Source organism: Salarias fasciatus, chromosome 3 (assembly GCF_902148845.1).
Source record: "Salarias fasciatus chromosome 3, fSalaFa1.1, whole genome shotgun sequence".
NCBI lineage: Eukaryota > Metazoa > Chordata > Actinopteri > Blenniiformes > Blenniidae > Salarias > Salarias fasciatus.
The window spans coordinates 22,686,784-22,709,861 of NC_043747.1; the positions used below are offsets into that span (position 1 = coordinate 22,686,784).

At 43.9% G+C, this 23,078-nt stretch overlaps 1 protein-coding gene and 1 pseudogene across 2 annotated transcripts in view; both read right to left on the minus strand.

The window, feature by feature from the left end:
- The window catches only part of LOC115385941 (NACHT, LRR and PYD domains-containing protein 12-like), a 199,453-nt gene that overhangs the window by 94,201 nt on the left and 82,174 nt on the right, over positions 1-23,078 (minus strand). The window contains exons 16-17 of one of the 2 annotated variants that reach the window (XM_030088046.1): positions 6,291-6,464; positions 3,105-5,038 (exon numbers count right to left, since the gene is read on the minus strand). The exons of the other annotated variant lie outside the window; for it this stretch is intronic. Of the exons in view, the coding sequence (XP_029943906.1) occupies positions 5,023-5,038; positions 6,291-6,464 (190 nt within the window). The 3' untranslated portion in view covers positions 3,105-5,022. Of the gene's footprint in view, positions 1-3,104; positions 5,039-6,290; positions 6,465-23,078 lie in introns of those variants that run through there. 2 annotated transcript variants of the gene reach the window in all.
- The window catches only part of LOC115385943 (NACHT, LRR and PYD domains-containing protein 3-like), a 96,640-nt pseudogene that overhangs the window by 71,367 nt on the left and 2,195 nt on the right, over positions 1-23,078 (minus strand).

Below are 23,078 nucleotides of genomic sequence, written 5' to 3' on the forward strand. Positions count from 1 at the left end.
CAAAAACCATGCCCCGCCCCTCTGAAACCACAACACAGAGCATGTGTACTACAGAAGATGGAGCAGCAAGAAGTGGTGAAGGAAACTGTCTTGAAAAAGCTTTCAGTAGTTCACCAACAGGACAATATTTAAGACTCTGAATAGTGTTAATCTCACTGAGGGAGTTCTGCTGTATTTAAATGACACCACTCATGGTCCAGGCCCAAAGGGCCAGGTGCTCCAGGTGTGGGTGAAATACAGCTTCCCCCTCCTGGGACAGTATATAGCTGTGCAGGAGAAGCTGTCATGGCTGCTAGCTAAACAGAGCCTCAGTGCTCTCTGGGTAAAAGATTCAAACAGGCTGTCATTCAGACTTTAGGATCAGTCTGTCCAACTTCTCATACAGTCAAATCAACACCACCCTGAGCGTTTTAACACACTGACAGACTCAGTCCCTCCTTTTTACTGTATTATTGTCTCTGATGAACTTACTGAAACTCTCCTTCCTTACCACAGGGTATCTTATATTTAGATATGGTGTATTTTTTCACATTCGCACTTCCACATTTTCTCCAGTAATCAGACTCGGTTTGTAAAGGTGAACTGATTGCTATTTGTGCAATAAATATCTGACTCTTCACTGGAGTTCCCTCTGAAACTGACAAGAGGAACTGTCAGGACCCGCACAGCAGCAGCCTCCTAGTGGTGCTGTGCAGGTTCTGGTTTTTGTTTTTCAGGTGGGTGGAGCTGGAGAGGAGGCTTGCTGCAGCATGGGTTCAGCTCGTCAGCAGGATGACTTTCAGCTGCTTGGGACACTGGCACTATTTAAGCAACGCCCAGGTTGAGAGTCAGCGCTGGATCGTAACATCTACGCCTGTGTGTGACGTGTGTGAGCACTTTCAGCTTAGTAGCTACCCAAGTTAACTTAGTTATTCTTGTTTGCAGTTGGAGCTGCGATCAGCCTGCCACAGTGCCCAGCAGCTCTCTGCCTCTCCAGCCGCCCACCTGCCCCGGACTGTCTCAGGACGCAGAGCCAGGACACCACAACTGAAGCTCGCCACCGACAATTCGGACTGAGGCCCTTCAGATCAGCCGCCTGGACTCGCTGGTTCCTGACCCCCCAGAATAAACTGTTCTTGCATCCTTCAGACCCGCCTCCGACCTGCTGTCTGCGTCTGAGCCTCTGTACAGACCGTAACAGGAACAAGTGTTCACAGCAGTAAAGGTCCATCTTCCACGGCACTGGGGCTTTATTACAGGCGTTAGAGTGCTGTCCATGGTCTTGAAATTATGCCATCAAGGTACCTATCTATCTATCTATCTATCTATCTATCGATCTATCTGTGTGGGAATGTATGTGTACAGTTGATTAATTACTGACTCATAACCCAAATACCAGCTTTCATTTGGATAAGGACTTACTCAAACTCGAGCCAGTAATAGAAATGGAGTTTTCCATCAATGACCGTTTCCTTCCTCCACCATGAAAAGTTTCTCAGGTGATTATTTGTGTTGAACAAGTGATTTTGGAGGAGGGAAGGGATGGTCATCATGAACCTTGATTTTGGCAATTTGGAACAAAAATTGTGCAAAAAAATCTTGCAGATTATAGACACATCATCCAATATAAAGTAAGAGATTAGTTTCCCTCAAATTTCACCAAAATGGAGACATTTTTACTTTACTGAAAATTTCAACTTTATGACACCTTAGGAAAGACCAATTATCTTATAACAATTGAGCAAATGTTACAAGAATAAGTAAATTCAACTGTATGAACGAATGTCTCAATCTCAGTCAGAATGTTGCAGGTTCAAATCCCTGTATGTGTGCCTTGCATGCCAGCTGCTTCCGTGTCTGATCTGTGAATATAATGTGCTTTGGGGACTGCTTCAAGAAGTGTAACAACGCTATGTCAGTGAAACTGATTTTATCAAAGCTAATTTTAATTGGTTTCAGTGTATCATGATTTCATTAAGTCTCATAATGAATTATTTTATAAATCATGTCAAAATATTGTTTATGTTCTTCAAGATGAATTCCGCTCAGTCTCACATTAAGGCTTTTTTCAAGCATTATTTAAAGTCGTATCACATACTAATGCAGAACATCTAATTTGTTTTGTGCTAATGATCACATTTAAAAGTACCAATTTGTAGAATTCCACTGCTTTTCTCTTGTTATTTAAGAGGGAGAATGTATTATTGCCAATATAAGGGCACAGCCAAAGAAATCCAAACCAAAGTGGTTTGTGGTTCTGAAGAGGCCAATGAAATCTTTATTGATTTTCACCAAGTCTCACAGGGGCACACTGTGGCAAGACAAAGATGATGAACTGTACGTGTGGTGATGAGTATGTGCTACTGATGCATAATTGTCATTACAACGTTTCTGTGCTCAGCATGCCAAGCAAGCAGTGAATCGATTAAAAAGTCCACAGGATGCATTCCCATTCAGCTGAAGTCAGCCAAACAGGGCAAACATGGTTAAATCCATAGCGATATCAACACACCATATCATTACATATACAGACCGACCAGGTATGAAGACACTTCATTTCTTATGGCATCGGAGGCAACATAACAATTACTGAACAAAATACATTTGTACAAAACAAAGATCTGCAGTTTCATACCTTTCAATACACTGAATGTCATTAACATAACAAGGAAAATGATACTGATTCTGATGATAACTTCTTCTCTTACACCAAAGAAAACTGTAAATATCATATTCATGAACAATACAACAACTTCATTAATTCAGAGAACAGCTTATTAATGATCCACCTCAATAGCAGAAGCCTTAACGCCAACTTTCAAAACATCAAACTCTTTTCAGGTCAGTTCAAATGTCATTACAACATTATAATACAACTGCAATTTCAGAAACGTGGTGATTTTGTTATTGAGGGATATGAAAAGATGCACAGAAACAGAACAAGAGTGGAGGTGGTGAGGCTTTGTTCATTGACAGGAATCTGGAGTTTAAGGTGGTGGAAAACATGACAGCAATCGTGGAGAATTTATTAGAATGTATCAAAAATGAAATATTTATGGAGAAGAGGAACAATGTTCTGGTGAGCTGCATTTATAGACCACCGAGCTCAAACATGGACTCTTCTGATGAACGGCTGGAGGAATATGTCTCAAAAACAAATCAGAATGTTATTTTCATCTGTGGAGATTCTATCATTGATCTTCTCAATCCAAACAAACACCAGAAGACAGATGAATTCATAATCACGCTACACATCCTGAATCTATTCCCAAAGATCACCAGACCAGCAGGATCAATACTCACTCTGCAACAGTCATAGGTCATATATTTACAAATGTTATAGCAAATAATGTAGAGGGGATTACTAATAGATGATCTCAGTGACCACCTGCCAGTTTTCACCATCTATAACAACTACAGAAACACTGAAATTGAAAATAAACTTCAAAACAGGCGAGTCACAACAGGAGAGTCCCTGGAGACACTAAAGAATGATCTGCGATCATACAGCTGAAGTAGTTTTCCAAGAAAACCTTATTGATGATGCTTATGATACTTTTTGAAAATATTTAGGGTACTATATGACAAACCCTGACCAATCAAAATTACAACAGAAAAGGAAAACATGATGATAATTGATGGATCACAAAGGAGTTAACAAAAGCTTGTAAAAAGAAAAATACAATATAGAGAGAATTTATAGGACATAGATCCACTGAGGCAGAAAAAAAATACAAGAAATAAAAAACTAAACAAAATAATATGAGACTATATAAGAAAAACTATTACATATCGTATATTATACACATTATTGTTTTCTACATTAAGATAATAGCAATGATGTGAAGGGGCAGGATTAAATAAGTCTTCATCTTCCTACTCTTTTTCGTTCATGTGAAAAACACTGGCGCATATGGTGCCAGTGTTATGGAACTGGATGTCTGTTTTTCTTTCTTTTTTTAGAATGTTGACTTATATTTTTACGTGTACAAAATCAAGCTTTCAAATCAAATCAAGGCACAGGCCACACTTTGTCTCTCTCTCTGTAACCTGGCCATACATCAAATTATCCAACCTGTTACATCTTGTTGACGTGCTCACTTTGTCTAAAGGAACCATGGTTCAGCCATGAGTGATGGTTCCATAAAGCTTCATGAAACACTGTGTTTATTTTCTGAGGCCTCTTGAGAGTGCTGTCTGTTCAAAAAATGTTTGACAGCACAACATCATTGCCAGTCCTTCAGCCTCTATCTCAGAACCAAGAGTGCCATCTCATGACTCCAGAAAATAAAGACGGTAGTTCAAGAAGCTTCATCTGCCCATTAAATTCAGCCACACTTGCCACTTGTTCGAGGTGCTTGAAAAAGCCTTTTTTTCCAGTGTATTACTTTTTTTTTTATTAAAGTGGGTGAGGAGAAGGTGCACGACAGGATTTGTGACTCAAACTTTAATGGCTAATGAAATCCAGACCAGTAGTTCTGTGGTGTTAGTCAGTAGGTTCTTGTCCAACAAAGAGTAAACAACACCGACAAACGCCTTTGGATGAGATTATTTTTGTTTGAGGTCCAAAGGTGTTGAAAAATCTTAGTTAGAAGAAGTTTGACACGACCATTCCTATTGGCTATGGCGGCTATTTTAGTGGTGTGCTAAGGAGTACTTTCTTGCAGAGATGAGGTTAATTTTTTTTTTTCTTTTTAATGAAATGAAATAGTTTGCTGGTTGTGAATTGAATGTCAAATTTGGTAATTTTGGAGCGTGTTTAAGAGGTCAAATTGAGGTTTATTTGCGTGTCAGAATAATAAGAAACAAACAAACACTGCAATCACAATAAGGTCCATGCCGTAATGGGCTTGGTCCCTAAAAATAATGAAGGAGGAGACACAGTCCACACACAGTGATGATTCTGAGTCACATCCAAAGGAACCCTGGTTCAGTGCTGGACTCTCAGCTCTTCACAATGCAGATCTTCTGGTGGTTCCTCTGTCACTCACTGTTGCATGAAGCTCTACCCTCAGTAGATCTTCATGACACACGACTCTGATCTCAGTAGTTCCAGCGCCTGCAGAGAGATGGAAGGTGATGAGCAGCATCTCTGTGAAGCAGTGAGGACTTCAGTCCTGTTCAGAGCAGCAGTCAGCAGCTCAGAGCTCATGAAGGACCACCACTGTCAGACCAACAAAACAAGCCTATGGCTCCTCTGATTGGCTGACTTTGTGTCCTCTGCTGTCCAATCCTGATGCTGCTGAGCATTTCTCTCTCACAGCCTCACTGAAGGCCTCTACATACTCCACAAGAAGCCGAACAGAGTTCGATAGGATGACGTCATCCAGCAGCCGAAGAAAGTTCGCCTGCCAGCTCACATTTCATACTCCAGCAGAAGCTGCAAGAACTCAAAGGCCACGCCCCCTCAGTGCTCGCTCCGCTTCTCCAGAGGTTCCCAGCTACTGTACATGGCTCGATAGTGTAACAATGGCATTTTTATGGAAGAATTGATGAAGGATTAGTTATTGAAGCTTGCCTTCCATGAGCAGATGAAGAATAGACGAGTCCAGTCTCCTGGTTCAACAGAATTCACCACTTCGCCTGTCCTCATTCAGGTATTGTACAGGTATTTTTACATTATTCTAAAAATAATTTCTAATATTTTTCAATTTCTACATGATTTTTTTTCTACTGCTTTGACCATCAAATCATCAGGAATTAAGATGCCTTATTTGTTATTGATCCGTCTCTAGAGCCAGTCTCACACTGAAGGAGAAGCTCTTCAATTGCTGGTCAAGGCACTGAAAATGATTTTATCATGATCTGTAGTGATGCAGCTAATGCACAGCCGCCATATACATCCACCAAGTCCACCTGGACTGATGATCCTGCTTAGTGGCAGTGTAGAAGGTGTAGGAGCCAGAGCAGGGCCGGCAGAAGAATTTCTGCCATGCCTTTTAAAGAACTTTAATTCAGAGGTATATCGTTTTTTTAATTCTGGTTCATTATTTTTGGAGAGATGTGAGCGCTACGCATGTTGAATTTATTTATTCCATTTTGGCATTTAATGGGATTGTCGATGTGAAGCAGGAAAAACTGACCAATCACAGAACACTTCCCGATCACCCAGAAAGTTCTTACAGGAGGAGGGCGCGAGCCAGCCGAACCTTGTTCAGCCAGGAGGTGCAAGAATAAAATGACGTGATTTTATTCTTGCACCTCCTGAGCTGCCGAACTTTGTTTGGCTTCTCGTGGAGTATGAAAAGGCCTTGAGAGTCAAATGTTATTCTCATACTGACTGGACTCACTCCAACCATCTACTAACTGACCTCAGAGTCTGCAGGCTGTAGTCTGAACTCTCCTGAAGTTCAACCAGCTGCTTCACATCTGAATTAAACAGTTGGTTGAAACGCAGGTCAAGCTCTTTCAAGTGGGAGGGGTTGGACTTCAGAGCTGAGGCCAGAGAAGAACAGCTGATCTTTGACAAACTGCAGTCAATCAACCTGAATAAAGAGAGAAAGCAGAAGAATTAATGGGAGGAAGCAATCAGATGTGTTGATGGAGAAATGAGCAGCTCCACATTACTGAGTCCTGATAAGTGAGCTGTTCTGTTGTTGTAGATCTTCATCACACACATCATCCACATGTCAGCACAACATTCACACTCCTCCTCATGTCCACACACATCAGTCAGCTGCTGCTGAGCTCAGTCCACTCTCTCACTGCAGGATCAGAGTCTCAGATCACAGCTGCTGACAAACATTTCTCCTTCTACAACAGTAACAGACAGTCAACTGACCTCAGAGTCTGCAGATGACAGAGTGGATTCTCCAGAAAACCACACAGCTGCTCAACTCCTGAATCCTGCAGCTGGTTCTGACTCAGGTCCAGAAGTTCCAGATGTTTCAGAAGGGAGGGGTTCGACTTCAGAGCTGAGGCCACAGAAGAACAGTCGACCTCTGACAAACTGCACTGAAACAACCTGAATAAAGAGAGTGACGTGAGATTAGAGGACAAAGTTTGGTGTTGAAGTCATTGCGAGCTGAAGAAGGTTCTGACTGGAAGAGTTTAGAAATGTAAAGTCCAACAGAAGAAGAATCACTCTTTTCACACACATCTCAGATCTACAGTGTTGGGAATCATATTTATACAGGGTTTGGTGATCGTCCATCTATCCATCCACTTCCTCCAGCTCTTCCAGGAGGATCCTGAGTTTCCAGGCCACTCAAAAGATTTAATCCCTCCATTGTGTTCTAGGTCATTCCCGGCACCTCCTCCCAGTGGGACATGACTGGAAGGCCTCCAGGAGGCATCTTCAACAAATGTTGGAATTACCTCCTCTGGCTCTTCTCTGAGCTCCTCCCTTGGAAGGTGTTACGAGCATTTCCAACTGGAAAGAGGCCCAGGACACACTAGAGAAACAATCTTTCGGTTGGCCTGGGAATGCCTTGAGATCGTCCCGGAAGAGCTGGAAGAAATGTCTGGGGACAAAGAAGTCAGGGTATCCCTGCTTAGACTGCCCCCCCCCCCCCCCCCCCCCCGGTGACCCAGTCCCGGGTAAGTGGTTGAAAATGGATGCGGGACCGCAGAGTGTGCTCCAACTATTAAGGGATCATACTCTGCAGCCTCCCTCCGAAGGTTAATTCCAGTTTGCCGAAAAGGATAGTTGATCCTTGGATCCAGGAGGAACAATGCTGTTTTTTGTCCTGGTCATGGAACACTGGACCAGACCTATACACACTTTCAGGTGCTTAAGAGCTTGTGGGAGTTTGCCCAACCAGTCCACAAGTGTTTTGTGGATTTGAAGAAGGTGTTTGACCGCGTCGCCCATGCTATATTGTGGGGGGTGCTTCGAGAGTACCCAATCTGGTGCCCCTTGTTAAGCGCTGTCCAGTCTCTGCATGACAGGACCTAAAGACCTCCGTCACCACAACAGATTTCCATAATTTAAAAAAAAATAAGGGAGAAATAAAAACAGGTCGGTTTTGAGAAACCCAAGACATGGCAGACACCTTCTTTTGGAGCAACTTTCTAGTCAGAGCTCCAATTGTTCAAACTGCCTCGGTTGAGGGCACATAACTGCCTCGGATGTCCATTAAACATTATTTCAATGACAACTACTGTTGCTTTTACACACACCACCATACCTTGACCAGCTGTCAAGTTGTTGCGCTTCTGATCTGACGAGAGCGCGCAGCACAAGGAGCCACCAAAGATGAAGCCTGTCTTTGGGTGCATACTTCTTAAAATCTTGTGTTTAATTTGACATATATCACTGAATCACAATAGAACTTATTAAAGTGGTTACTTAATAGCAGCAATCAACACAGGTGGTCGTTAGTTTCATTTTGTGAGTCATGTCATTATATGCTACTGAATATGCTCATATGGTTGCCCAAAACTTTTACCATTGGCTCCTGGCTACTACTATGCACGGTGCATGTGATCTTGACTGTGTGCAGTGTGCGTGATACCAACAGTGAGCGACATGCCATTCATACACACCACAACGGCATTCGGTCCAACATACACTGCAGGTCTGCTGCCCCATAACCTCTCCAGGCGGGTGGAGAGACCCAAGCTCATGTGGAGGAGTTTAACTATCTTGGGGTCTTGCTCACGAGTGGGGGACGGATGGAGCGTGAGATTGACAGGCAGATCGGTGCAGCGTCTGTAGTGACGTGGTCGCTGTATCAGTCCATCGTGGTTAAGAGGAACCTGAGCCAAAAGACGAAGCTCTCAATTTACCAATCAACCAGTGATGATTGCTCTAAGACTGCAAGGGAAGCTCAACTTCCCCTAAAATGTCAAAAAATAAGTGGTTCAATATTTACTGTTGTGTGAACATTTCATTGACTCAATATGCGCTACAACACGTTCATCTTTTGTTCAGAATCAGCTACTTATCTCAGGTAGTTGACTCGGCTTTTTTCTCACTCCTCTCAGCGGCACGGCTCTTTAAACAGCCGGACGCTGGACGTCAATGCGGAAGCTAGAGTGGGTTGTTCTGCTGCAGTGAAACTGGACGCTCGTTGGATAAAATGCTGGGTTGGTCCCGCCCATCGGACACTCAGCATCTCTGGGGGTCTATGGGGCAGTGGGCTGGCCTGGACGCTGAGCTTCCGCATGCTGATTGGATGATCTGTCTGAAGCTTGATTGACAGCGAAATGAGCAAATCGGTGATCTTGAAGTAAAAAAAATGTACCAAAGCGCTTTTCTTTCTGTTGTTCTGAGTTGATTCGGAGGCTTTATTGATCTTCGGAGACTTTGTGTTTGTGAAAAACGACTGGCGTTGTGTTTGGAGACTGGTTTAGGTCACTCTGTGGTTTCTGTCCTCGACCAGCAGCTGCGGAGCTTCTCCCCGTCTCTCACTCTCACACTCGGGCGTCACACAGCGCTCTAGCCTCGCAGCAGCTCCAGCTGCTCGCCAGCTGCACACAGTGGCAGACAGTGTGAATGTTGTGGACCGGACTTTGGCGAAGCCATTTGATAGCCTTCCTTACGAAGAGAAAATTGGTGCTAAACTGCAGGACAGATCAACTCCTGAGACTGAGCTGGTGCCAAAAGGTGGGGAAAAGTACCAGGTCTCTTCAGCTGTCCTGATATGACAAGGTGAGCTGCCGACTGGTAGAGCTGTCACCAATAAAATGTCCTGCTGGCCATGCCACTGGATGAAACCATTTCAGGGATGTGTTGTCTGGTCAAAGTGGGCTTTGGGGATCTGTCTAACTTTGACAGGGCGTACAAAAGACATGAAAGTTAATAGAATTTACATACAAAAATATTACAATGTATGTTAAAAATGAGCTTCCCCTCTTTGGAAGACCAGCAGCCGCCACTGCAATCAACCTACACCTGGGAACACCTTGGGATCGTCTCGGAAGAGCTAGAAGAAGTGTCTGGGGACAGGGAAGTCTGGGCGTCTCTGCTTAGACCGCTGCCCCCGCGACCCAATCCTGGATAAGCGGTGGAAAATGGATGAATGGATGGCAGCTGTGGTTAGCACAGAAGTCCATTAAGATAACACCATTCAGGTTCAGATCAGGGAGGCCTTGCGTCCCAGTGACCTCCCTCCAGGTCTCACAATCACTGCTCACGTAGACATTGAAGTCCCCCAGTAGAACACTGGTGTCCCCAGTCAGCACACTGTCAGGACCACCGCCCAAGCATTGCAAGAAGGCTAGATACTCTGCACTGCTGTTCAGCCTGAAAGCCAAGACAACAGTGAGGCACCTGTCCCTGACCTGAAGGAGCAGTGATGTGACCCTCTCATTCACTGTATGGATGCCAAATAAGTGGAGTGTTCAGCTCCTCCAGAGGGGTTGGGATCCAGAGGCCAAGCCACACCGTACCCAATGATCGATAAAATCCAAAACACACAGGCAGAAAAGTCCTCCTCAACTCCCCCCAGTGATTTCACTCCAACAGATTCTAACTTCAAACAGTGAACTCACCTCAGACTCTCCAGTTTACAGTTTGGACTCTCCAGTCCAGAACACAGAATCTTCACTGATGAATCCTTCATGGTGTTGACATTCAGGTCCAAATGTTTCAGATGGGAGGGGTCAGACTTCAGAGCTGAGGAGATCACTTCACAGTCAGAATCAGAGAGTCTACAGCCAGAAAGTCTGTAATGACAGGAAGAGAAGACAGGAAATTGCTGTGAGAGAGGACACTTTGTTGGAATCCTTTTGTGTGATATCAGAGCTTCAGCACATCTTCTCTGATTTAACTTTGGCTTCATGTACACATGAAGGAGAGAACATGGAGGTCAGGGTGTTTTGATCGTGTCCTGAGTTCAAAATGTTGAAGTGAAGGTGTGGGGTGGAGTTGGATGTCCTGGTTCTTGAACAACAGTCTGTGAACATCTGTCAGAGGTCTGAGTGATTGAACAGCTCTCATAGGTTTAAACTTCACTGAAGGACAAAACGTTTCTTCAGAAGCTGCTGAGTTCAAAAAATGGATTGGTTGTCCTGTTTGTTCACTCTCTAGTGGACTGAACATGTATATACTACTTTACTTTGATAGTGATTAAGTATAACACTGTAAATTCATGGAGCAAATCAATTACCAGTTAAATTACAACAAAAATGTTCAATAAGTATATTTTCAAAATCATCACCATAATGGATGTAATGAGAACCAGAAGATGGACATCCTGAAATGATATAAAATACTGACAACTACCAATTTCCGGAGGATTATTGTTGACATTTTGTCACGACAAATTAATTGAAAACATTTTTGAACAAAAATTTTTCAGTTTAATTTTTATTAGATAAGTAATCAATAGAAACTATGTGAAGAAAAATGTATCTTTCAATAGCTAAATAATCCAATAGGTCCATAATCTAACAAGTTGACTATCAAAAACATTTATTGCAGCATAAAATTTCTTCATATGGATCATTGAGGAACACCTCCACAGAGAAACTAAAAGAAGTACTTCCTACAAACATCACTGAGATATGAATCAGTACATGTGGACTCACTGAAACTTCCTGCAGTTCCTCACAGCTGGGATCAGTCTCTTTCGTCCCTCCTCTGATGTGTTGAACTTCTCCAGGTCCAACTCCTCCAGGACCTGGTCTGACATCTGCAGCATGTAGGCCAGAGCTGAGCAGTGGATCGCAGAGAGTTTCTCTGATCTGTTCTCTGACTTCAGGAACTCTTGGATGTCCTGATGTACTGAGAGGTCCTTCATCTCCATCAGACAGTGGAAGATGTTGATGCTTCTGTCAGGAGACATTTGAACACTCTTCATCTCCTTCAGGTTCTGGATGACACTCTGGATGGTTTCTGGACTGATCTCTGTCTGACCCAGCAGACCTTCTAAGAGTCTCTGGTTGGATTTCAGAGAGAGGCCATGAAGGAAGCGGACAAACAGGTCCAGGTGGCCATTCTGACTTCTGAGGGATTTCTGCAGGATGTACTGGAAGAAGATATCAAGAGATGGGAAAGCATTGTCATTTCTGAATAGCCTTAAGAGTTTGTCAGTAAATGTCTTTGGTCCTAATCCCATGTGTTCCCAGTCCTCTCCAATGAAGGTCTTCAGTACGTCTGTCTTCCTGTTGGTGAAACAGTGGAACATGAAGACTGCAGCCAGAAACTCCTGAACACTCAGATGGACGAAGCTGCAGACGACTTTCTGGAAGATCACAGACTCTCTTTTGAAGATCTGAGTACAGATTCCAGAGTACAGCGAGGCCTCAGTCACATCCAGACCACACTGCTCCAGGTCTTCTTGGTAGAACACCATGTTTCCTTTCTCCAGATTTTCAAAGGCCATCCTGCCCAGCTTCAGAAGAAGCTCCCTGTCAGCCTCCGTCAGCTCCTGTGGACCCGTCTCAGGTCCTTCATGGTACTTGAGCTTCTTCCTGTGTGTCTGAACCAGCACAAAGTGGGAGTACATGTCAGTCAGGGTCTGGGGCAGCTCTCCTCTCTGCTCGCTGCTCAACATGTGCTCCAGAACTGTAGCAGTGATCCAGCAGAAGACTGGTATTCCACACATGATGTGGAGGCTCCTGGAGGTCTGGATGTGGGAGATGATTCTGCTGCTCAGCTCCTCATCACTCAGCCTCCTCCTGAAGTACTCCTCCTTCTGGGCGTCAGTGAAGCCTCGAACTTCTGTCAGTCTGTCCACACATGTTGGAGGGATCTGATGGACCGCCGCCGGTCGGGAAGTGATCCAGACCCGAGCCGAGGGCAGCAGATCCCCCCGGATGAGGTTAGTGAGCAGCAGGTTGACTGAAGACTGCTGGGAGACGTCAAGCAGCTGCTGGCTGCTGCTGAAGTCCAGAGAAAGTCTGCTTTCATCCAGGCCGTCCAAGATGAAGAGCAGCTTGCATACAGCCAGCTCCTCTGCCGTCAGCTTCTGGAGCGTGGGATGGAAAACACCCAGCAGCGAGAGGAGACTGTACGGCCGCTCTCCCAGCAGGTTCAGCTCCCTGAAGGAGAGCACCACCAGCACACTGACATCCTGGTTCTCCAGGCCCTCGGCCCAGTCCAGAGTGAACTTGAGCACCGAGAAGGTTTTTCCACTGCCGGCCACGCCGCTGGTCAGAACCACTCGGATGTGTCTGAGCTCCTGGGCTGAGGCTTTGAAGATGTCCTGAACCCTGATGGCAGTGTGATGGAGGCTCTCCTTCCTGGAAGCTGTCTCCAGCTGCTTCAGCTCAGGTTCCCTCTGAAGCTCCTCACTGAGTCCCTCTGTGATGTGGAGCTCAGTGTAGATCCTGTTGAGGAGGCTTCCTCCTCCTGCTTCATCACTTCCTTCAGTCACACGTTCACATCTCCTCATCAGACTCTTCTTATGTTCTTCTTGAAGCTGCTGCAGACCCACACCTGCTCAAAGACAACAACAACAATCAGACTGCTCACAAACAACCAGTTTTCATGACTCTACAACACAACAAGTCCAGTGAAGACAAACCAGTCCCTCAGAGACACATGTCCACTCTTACTTGGTGCAGCGACGCTTCTGGATCTTTCTGGCTGCTCCTCACAGACATCAGTCTTCTTCTCTCTGTGGACACCAAGAAACATTTACTCTGAGCAACACACAGCAAGGACACAAAGATCCAGCTACTTCACAATTTTGGAGCTGAACCTTGAAATGAGCACAAGTCTCACACTGGTTTGAAGATAAAAATATAAAATATAGTTTATTACTTTGAATCTAAAGGTCCAAGTTCAGGACTGTAGTTTGGATGATATTCTCCAGAAATCTAGTGGATTACTTTTGGTCCAGTCACTCTTCATAGACAACCTGCTCGAAGTGATCTCCAAGTGTGGCTTGCGAGTAAACTGCCGCCCGCAGCAACATTTCTGGCGGTTCACAATGAATTCCACACACTAAAAAATGTTGGATTATTTTGTTAACCCAATCGCTGGGTTATGAAATCGCTCACCCAATTTGGGCTATTATAATCCATTTGGAGTTATTTGTTGCAACTCTTTTGTTGGGTTAGAGTCCATCAGACCCAACATGGATTTTTAAACTCAGCACATGGGTTGTTTTGACCACTGTTGGGTTGTCAACAGGTCCGTGTGTCACTTCCATCTTCTCTTTCTGCAACACAGAAAAACAGAAGTGGTCCTCTGCCTCTGTAATGCACAACCGGTTTGTGCTAATTTACATTACATATTTTATTCACATGACTGTGCGGCGTCATGTCATGTGAATTAGATATGTAATGTAAATAAGCATTTCATCACGTAATGCCATCCACAGAAAAATTTGCTTGAGCGAACCCTCCATGTAGTTAGCATGAACCAACTAGCTAGATAACGCATGTAGCTCGCTAGCGACACTATGTATAACGTTTGCATTGACAGCTGTGGAGGCGGCTGTGGTTTAGTGGGGTGCGCAGTCTTACAATCAGGAGGTCGTTGGTTCGACTCCTGTCTCCCACATGTCACAACCCCCCAGCTACCACTGCCTTGTGGTCATCACAAAGGCCCCCTCTTGCATTGCAGCACCTTCCAGCAACTCCTGTGGCCAAGCTGATACCAACTGTAAGAGCCAGTCCCCTCCATTCCACTGGGCATCTCAGTTTCTCAATAGAAACTTCGCCTTGGCTTGTTCATGATCTCTCTCGAGATTGAAGAAGCTTGTCCTCATCGAAAAATCGATGGACTGCTGAAATTAATTTTTTTTTTGAATAGGTTTTGAAAATTAGCTGTTTATGAATCAGATTAATCCTTTTTTGGGAGACTAAACCAATGTGTTTACTTGAATTAACACAGAATTGTAGTTAATTTGACCCAGAATTTGCCCACATTCAACCAGTATATATATGGTAAAATTGACCCAGGGCTGAAATTAATTTGCTGCAACATTTGGGTTAAAAATGAGCACAATATTCAACTCAATCATATGGTAGAATCGACCCGGACTAACATTGATTTGACCCAATGACTGGATTAAATCTGTGAACTGATTTGTTGGGTTAAAAAGACCAAGCCATTTTGTTGGGTAAAAATAACTACTGTTGGGCTGGTCCAATATTGATTAACTGTTGGGTTAAAAAATAAACCAATTTGGGTTGTTTTTACCATTCTTTTTTTAGTGTGTAGTTGTTAGTTTCCATGCAGTTATGACTCTGTTTGCATTGTTTTTAGCGCCGTCTTGGGAGAAGCAGTAAGTTTGTGTTTGGTTTCAATCTGGGGCTGCACGATATTGGAAAAAACTGACATTGCGATTTTTTGGGGGCTTACGATATATTGCGATATATATTGCGATATTAAAAATGGACGAATTTTCACCAGATGACCTGAATAGCTCTATTTGGGGAGATGGCCACTTGAGAGAAATACGTGGTGTTTCATACCGCTTGTCGAGCATGCGGATCATTTTTTTAAATCCCTCTTTAACGATCCACGATGTTCAATGGCACCATGTCTTTCGCTAGGTAAAAAGTTATTGCATCCATGATTTGTCGATGCTGTTTGGAGTTCCTATCATACGGTGTTATGCCGGCAAAGGCTTCTGTAAATGTTTTTTGAGAAGATGAAGTTTCACCTGGGGTCTTTGGTTTTGCACTGGAAATACAGGAGCCTGTGATGGCGTTTCAATAGTCCAACAGGTTTGACGTATTACCTCGTGTTGAGGCAACCACGGCGAGGCACTGTCGGCAGATAACGTTTTTTTGTTCCGTATCGTAGCCGAAATACATCCAAATTTCACGTGTTGGCCTTTTTTTGGGGACTAAATCCTCTGTCGCTTCCTCCTGCATTTCGCCTGTGTTCAGAGTGTAGCTCGAACACTTGCTTTGTCGTACCTCATGAGGCGGATAAAGTCATGTCCTTGATCTGCAAGCAGGTCAATGCAATGCTCAAAGATTTCAACCTAAAACGCTGTTATGATACCAATCATAAAACCTTCAACAAATTCACAGGTGAACACAACAATCAGCTTGAACAACTTAAAGCAGAACTAAATAACACTTTTACCTCAATAAATGTTTTTCAGAATCCCTGTGGGGATTGGCGTGGTGATTCGCCGGTCCCCCCCCCCCCCCCCCCCCCCCCCCCCCCCCCGGTGTCTCTGTCCTGAAAGCAGCTCTTGCAACTTTCACAGGATCCGACCTGACGAAATATCGCGAGAACAAACCTGCTTTACGGCACTCACACAGAAGTACAAGTATACAAGCGCGTAAAACAAAACATTAAACCCTTGCGAGCCTTAGCAGCACCACCCTTCGGTGCTCAGGAATGGCAGAACCAAATACACAGAAAAAACCTTTGTCTGATGAGCAGAAAAAAAGGAAACTGATTCTGAGCGTTCTCTGCAGGCGGGTGTGTGTGTGTGTGTGTGTGTGTGTGTGTGTGTGTGGGGGGGGGGGGGGTGACGGACGGACGTGGAGAAGGTTCACAATAGTGAGCTTTCACAGGAGACCAGTAGGAGGAGCGCAAGAGCAACAGTTGCATCGTTCTGCTTTAAAAGACACTGCACTGCACAGCAGTCACTTCTCACCAGTCTGACTAAAACTGATGAAAGTCAAAGGACTGTGTCAGCATCTGTTGACGAATGCAGGCAATGCCTGTATGTAGTGGGTAGGTGAGATGTGTGTGTGTGTGTGTGTGTGTTCTTGTACATATCCAAAAGTAAGGACCAAAATTCACTTTTCACCAACAGAGTGAGGACATCTTTGCAAAGTGAGGACATTTTTGCCGGTTCTCACTTTTCAAAAGGCCTTTTTTGACCTTTTTGAGGGTTAAGACTTGGGGCGAATCCCAATTCTCTGCTTAATCCTCAATCTTACTCCTCATTCCTCAAAATGCGCGCTCCCGTGAAGTTAAGTGCTGTCCCATTCCTAAACAAGTTGAGGAAAGGAGCGAGACTAAGGGACATTATCTCCCTTAATTTTGAGATTCTACGAGACCTACCTTGGAGTTAAGGATAACCCAGAATGCTTGTTAAATAGTTCGTTTTGCTGTTATTTTATTAATAAAAAAATTTGTATATTAGTTTGGGAGTAATTGTATTAACTTTCTCTCACAGATAATATTTACAAAGGCTATTAGAAAGAAATCAAGATAAATTCATTTGAATGCATTTATTAACAAGGTCACACATGCAAAATGTTAAACAATTCTAATGCAGGGCGCATTACTTACAGTTATAAAGGGCGTTGTTATTGATCATTGACCGAAATTATTACTGCTGCTCTTCCACTTTGCCCCCCCCCCCCCCCCCCCCCCCCCCACCACCACCACCATGCTAAAAAAAAACAAACTCTCCACGCGTGTGCGCTCTCTCTCTCCTTCGGACGGTCCAAAGAAGTGTCGCGCTAGCCGCTAGCCCCCTCCCGACGGTCCAAAAACTCCCCGCCGCGCGCACTCCCCCCTGGCCAAACTTTTTTCCTGCAGGAAACTCTGCACTTCTGGCTTTCTTCTACCCTCTTGCGCAGTGCTGCCCCCTGTGGTCCAAGGACATAACTGTCTTTAAGGGTTGTCCCATTTCCAAGTGACATTACATTCCTTAAAGCGATACTTCAACATTTTGGCAAATTGGCCCATCTAGGGCAATTCGGTAGTCATTTAGAACAGCATACTAACTTTTTCTGTGAGGGCGAGCTGTTGTTTATTCAGCGGTGCGTCTGAGGAGAGCTTCACGGCGGACATAATGGAAGTGGATGGTACAGTAGCTTCCCTCGTCAAACTCATCAATCCAACACAATCCAACAACCCCAAAACACACTTTGGTGGACACGTTATAATCCCCACATTCACTACGCTGTGAAATATTAATGCAAAATTACGAGATTGAGCGTTTTTTTGCGAAGATTGCTAAGACGGAACTACTTACTAAACATGGCGTCTGGGCGTAGTGATCTCAAAAGAAAAAGTAGTTCCCAGTATTTGCTTCAATGTCGTAACGCTACAATATTATTTGTTGGTGTTTCACAGCGTAGTGAATTTGCGGATTATAACGTGTCCACCAAAGTGTGTTTTGGGGTTGTTGGATTGTGTATTTGATGAGTTTGACGAGGGAAGCAACTGTACCGTCCACTTCCATTATGTCCGCCGTGAAGCTCTCCTCAGACGCACCGCTGAATAAACAACAGCTCGCCCTCACAAAAAAAGTAAGTATGCTGTTCTAAATGACTACCGAATTGCCCTAGATGGGCCAATTTGCCAAAATGTTGAAGTATCGCTTTAACACTCGTTTTTAGGAGGCACTTAATTTGAGATTGAGGATCAAGGTTGAGGAGTGAGGATTAAGCAGAGAATTGGGATTGGGCCTTGGTTTTGATTAAGGGTTACAATTGGGTTTAGGTTAGGTTTAGGGCATAGGTTAGGGTTAGGCATTTATTTTTGATGGTTAAGGTTAGTGTAAGGGGCTCAGAAATGCATTCTGTCAATGGATGTCCTCACAACTACAGAAAGTACAAGAACGTGTGTGTCAAAAGGGCAGTGTTTTTTTTTTTTTTGTTTTTTTTAATCTTATTGTGTTATTTATCTGTAGAGCACTTTGTGCTACACTGTATGTGAAAAGTGCTTCCCAAATAAAATTTGACTTCAAGCTGGTGAGCTCCTTGACAGCTCAAGAAACCACCAGGTGAAGCAAGCTGTTCAGTCATAGAGTATTTGTGCACGATTGTGTTTAGAAAGAGGCCGACATCTCCATGCTGTCCTTCATATTTCAACAACAGAGATACAGGTATGTTTAGTCACATTTTACAGGTTTTTACAGTTTTTGTTCTTTTGTATGATTTATTGGCATATAAATTCAACCATTTTTATACCATCCATCCATCTTCCACCGCTTATCCGGAGCCGGGTCGCGGGGGCAGCAGTCTCAGCAGAGATGCCCAGTCTTCCCCATCCCCAGACACTTCCTCCAGCTCTTCCATTTTTATACTTCTGTATTTATTTTTAATTTTGTAAGTTTTGCTGTTCCATACATGAACACCAGGCTATGATTATGAAATGTTATGCAATTCAGTTTCTTCATGTGTGTGTTTTTTTTGTTTGTTTTTTTTTTTGTTGGGGGGGGGGGGGGTTGGGGGGGGGCTTTTGTTTTAGACTCCAGAGTGGATCGTTTTTTTGAATCAACAAATTTTTTGAATCATTCTTCTTTGTTCAAGACTGGATAGTAGAGATCAGAATAAAAACATTTTTATCTTTGATTAGGCAAAGTTTCATTTTACGGCCTCTCTGGTCCTGTTGTGCACACAGAAGAAACTCCTAATCCGGGCAGCTATTCAGTTGGCTGGACAAATATTGACCCGAGGCCGCATCAAGTTTCAATCAAGTTTCACATCAAGTTTTACACATCAAGTTTCCCCTTTCAAAGAGTCGACTTTAACATGTCTCCCAATTTTAGATTGAAGATCAGAGAATCTCCTTTCTGACTGCATTAAAATCTGTCATCACACGTTAAATGATTTCACAAGTGTAATGATCACATTTTTTTTTTTTTTTTGTCAAAACTCAACCAATACACACTGGAACTGATGAAATAAAAAGGAAACAGTTTCTTACTTTGTGTCTGAAGGTCCACGTTCATCACTGAAGTCTGGTGGATTGTCTTTGGACCGGTCACTCTTCAGAGACAAGCTGCTGGATTCTGAAGATTCTTTGTTTCTGAGCTGCTGACATCTACACACACACACACACACACACACACACACACACACACACACACACACACACACACACACAGACACACACACAGACACACACAAGATTAATGAATTTCATCATAAACTCAGCTGTAAAGAGTCAAAGGTCAGACCCACACAGCCAATGACTTTCAGACATGGTCTAAATGGTGTTTGGATCATTGGTTGTGAACGCTCACTACAGCAGACTAAAACACCAGGTGCTGCATCTTTTCTTCTGTTCTGGTGTTTCAGTGGATTCTGGACGTGGACTCTGCAGGAGCAGCTGACGTCTCTTACCTGTCCACAGACTCTGGTCTGTCCTCCTCTTCATCCACACCAGACATGTTCAGTCAGGCTGAGAGAGAAAGCAGCAACAAGGATCAGGAAAAAAAACAGTTCAACACACACACACACACACACACACACACACACACACACACACACACACACACACACACACACACACACATTGTCCACTTCAATGTTAAAGGACATCTGGTAGATAAAGACTCACCTGGCTCTCCTTCTTCAACACAGTTGACTGGAATTTGGACTCTTAACGATTTTCTGGTTCCACTGTTGTTCATGGATCACCTGAACAGAGCTGCTCCTCCTCCTGACAATAGGCTGATTCAACAGATTATTGTTTTTTCAGTGAGGGAAATGTTACTGAGGCACTGAAGCGCTCTCTAACTTTAAGCGAAGAACCAAACGGTCAAAGTCTTTCAGTCCTTATTTGAATTGTTCTGTATTGATATTAAATTGTGAAATCTGTGTCGTAGCATTTGTGTGCCATCTTCAAATATGGTTCAATTCAATTCAATTCAACTTCATTTATACAGTGCCAAATACAACACAGATCCACATGAGCAAGCATAAGTGACTGTGGAAAGGAAAAGCTCACTTTTAAAAGGAAGAAACCTTTGCAGAACCAGGCTCAGAGGTGGCAACTTTCTGCTATACCGGTTGGGGTGAGGGGACAGAAAGGGAGAGAAGAATAGGACGGACAGATTGACTCTCTGAAACAACTCAGCGTTGCTCCGCTCGCAGCAGGTGGGTCAATATGGGGTTCCTCAGATGGAGATCCACGGGGGTATCCTGAGAGAGAGAGAGAGAGAGAGAGAGAGAGAGAGAGAGAGAGAGAGAGAGACAGAGACAGAGAGACAGAGAGAGAGAGAACAGGAGGAAGAGAGTTCATCGACTAGAAGAGAGACAATGATTAATGGCATGCAGCAGTGAAACGTGGGGTGGGAAAGAAGAGAAGACGGCCTCCCTAACTGGAACCAGTTCCACATGGCATGAGCCTGAGATTCCATTTAGGATAGAGCAGGGGTCGGCAACCGACACACCTCGCATTATCACTAGGCACGTTTACATGCGCCCCATATAATGGCTTATAGGGCAGAGCAGGTTGTAAATGTGTCATATAAACGCATGAGTGGATTGTATTCCGGAGCCGACTGTACGAGGTGGTGTACACCAATCGACAGTCTGCTCCGTGTCTCATATAAACGCCGGCTGACAGCGGAGCGGAAAAAAAATGGGAGATTATTTGTTCTTTGCATGCGTTCCCTCGTACGTAGTGACGTGATGACGTGTGCAGTAAACGAGAAGTCGGACAGTCTAAAACAAGCAGAAGAACTCGGTGGTGGTTGAGAAACACTTTTTTAATAAAAACCCTGCGAGAACGAACAGTACAGAGGCGAGATGGAAGCAAACCACGCAACAGCGAGTTGTTTGAAGAGCTCCATAGCAGAATATGAGCGATCGCCCCACCGGTGTTATGGATTAACTGGTTCTCGTGTTAACGAGTGACGGTGGATTTCTGTGTAAACACATGCTGATAACAGCAGTTGTTAAAGAGACTCACAAAAGACTTTCAACTTATACATTCTCTGTAACTGTAGATAACCGATGTTCTCCAAAACGACTACAAGTCTCGGTGATCTATTGGTCACAAGTTAACACGGGCACCAGTTAATTCGAAACATTGGCATGCGGAGCACAAAGCACAATGTTTATGAAAGCACTTTTTGGAGTTGATAACAGAAAAAATATCTTTAAATATATGAGTGTAAGTGCTTTATCTGAATGGAATACATTTCCAGGTATGTTGGAAATATTTTTGTATTTTGTGTTAACTTGTGTTTTGGTTGATAATGGCAAATGAGAAAATTTTAAAGTGGCACTCCATGACAAAAAGGTTGCCGACCCCTGGGATAGAGGATAATGTTCAGCTTAGAGTAAGGATTAAAGGATAAGTTCGGTTTAAACAGCTTTCACGTTGTTTATAGGATGAAGTAAAACAATATACTCACCCAGAAGGCTTTCTGATCCAAACAGTGCTTCTGGAGAAATTTAGATCCAAAATCGAACGGCGGACATCTGCATACAGCTAGCAGACGGGGCATTGGTAACGCCGCTCCTAAAATGGCTTTAATCGTCCAAAAACTCATTAGTTTCACGAATATTTCATCATGGTCCGAACTTATCCTTTAAGGCTAACGTCAAGTGGTAAGGATGTGTTTTTAGACAGAAGGAGAGCAAGAGGGAGTGCGAGGAAGTCAGAGCCAAGGAGAAGGAGCCTCAACAGGCTTGGATCTCTCCCCCTGCCGGGACTGGCCTTGAAGGTCCAACTCACTCTAAGAGAGGAGAGAAGAGTGAGAAGGTGCTTTTTATTTGTTTTGTTCCTAGTGTTTGTTAAGATTGGTCTGTTTTGTTGTGATGAGTTTTAGGTCGTGATTTTGAGCCTTCAACCTCCAGCAGCGCCACAAAGAAGTTGTCCAGGGAGGCCTGAAGCAGCCCGAACTGTAAGCCGAGCCTTGAAAGCAGAGACTGTGTCAGCCTCCCTAACAGAAACTGGGAGCTGGTTCCACATGGCAGGAGCCTGATAGCTGAAAGCTCTGCCTCCTATTCTACTTTTAGAGATCCTAGGAACCTCCAGCAGACCAGCATTCTGAGAACAAAGCGTTCTCCTTCAACAATATGGGACTAACAACTCGAAGATATGATGGGGCCTGGTTGTTCTGATCTTGATAGGTAAACAGAAGGATTTTAAATTCTACTCTAGATTTAACAGGAAGCCAGTGAAGAGAAGGTGAGATTGGGCTGCTGTGATTTCTCCTGTTGGCTCCTGTCAGAACTCTTGCTGCAGCATTTTGAATCAGTTGAAGACTTTTTAGGCAGTTGTTGGAGCCCCCTGAAATGCATGCATTAATTTCTCAGCATCGTTTTGAGTCAGCATGTTCCTGATTTTAGAAATATTACACAGGTGAAAGACGGATGTCCTGCAGACCTGTTTAATGTGAGAGTTCAAGGATAAGTCCTGGTCGAAGGTCACTCCCAGGTTCCTCACCGTGTTACTGGAGGTTAGAGTGACACCATCCAGAGTCACTGTTTGTTTAGATCATTTTCCTCTCAGACGTTTTGGGCCAAATAAAATAACTTCTGTTTTATCTGAACTGAGGAGGAGAAAATTATGACCCATCCAGATTTTAATGTCA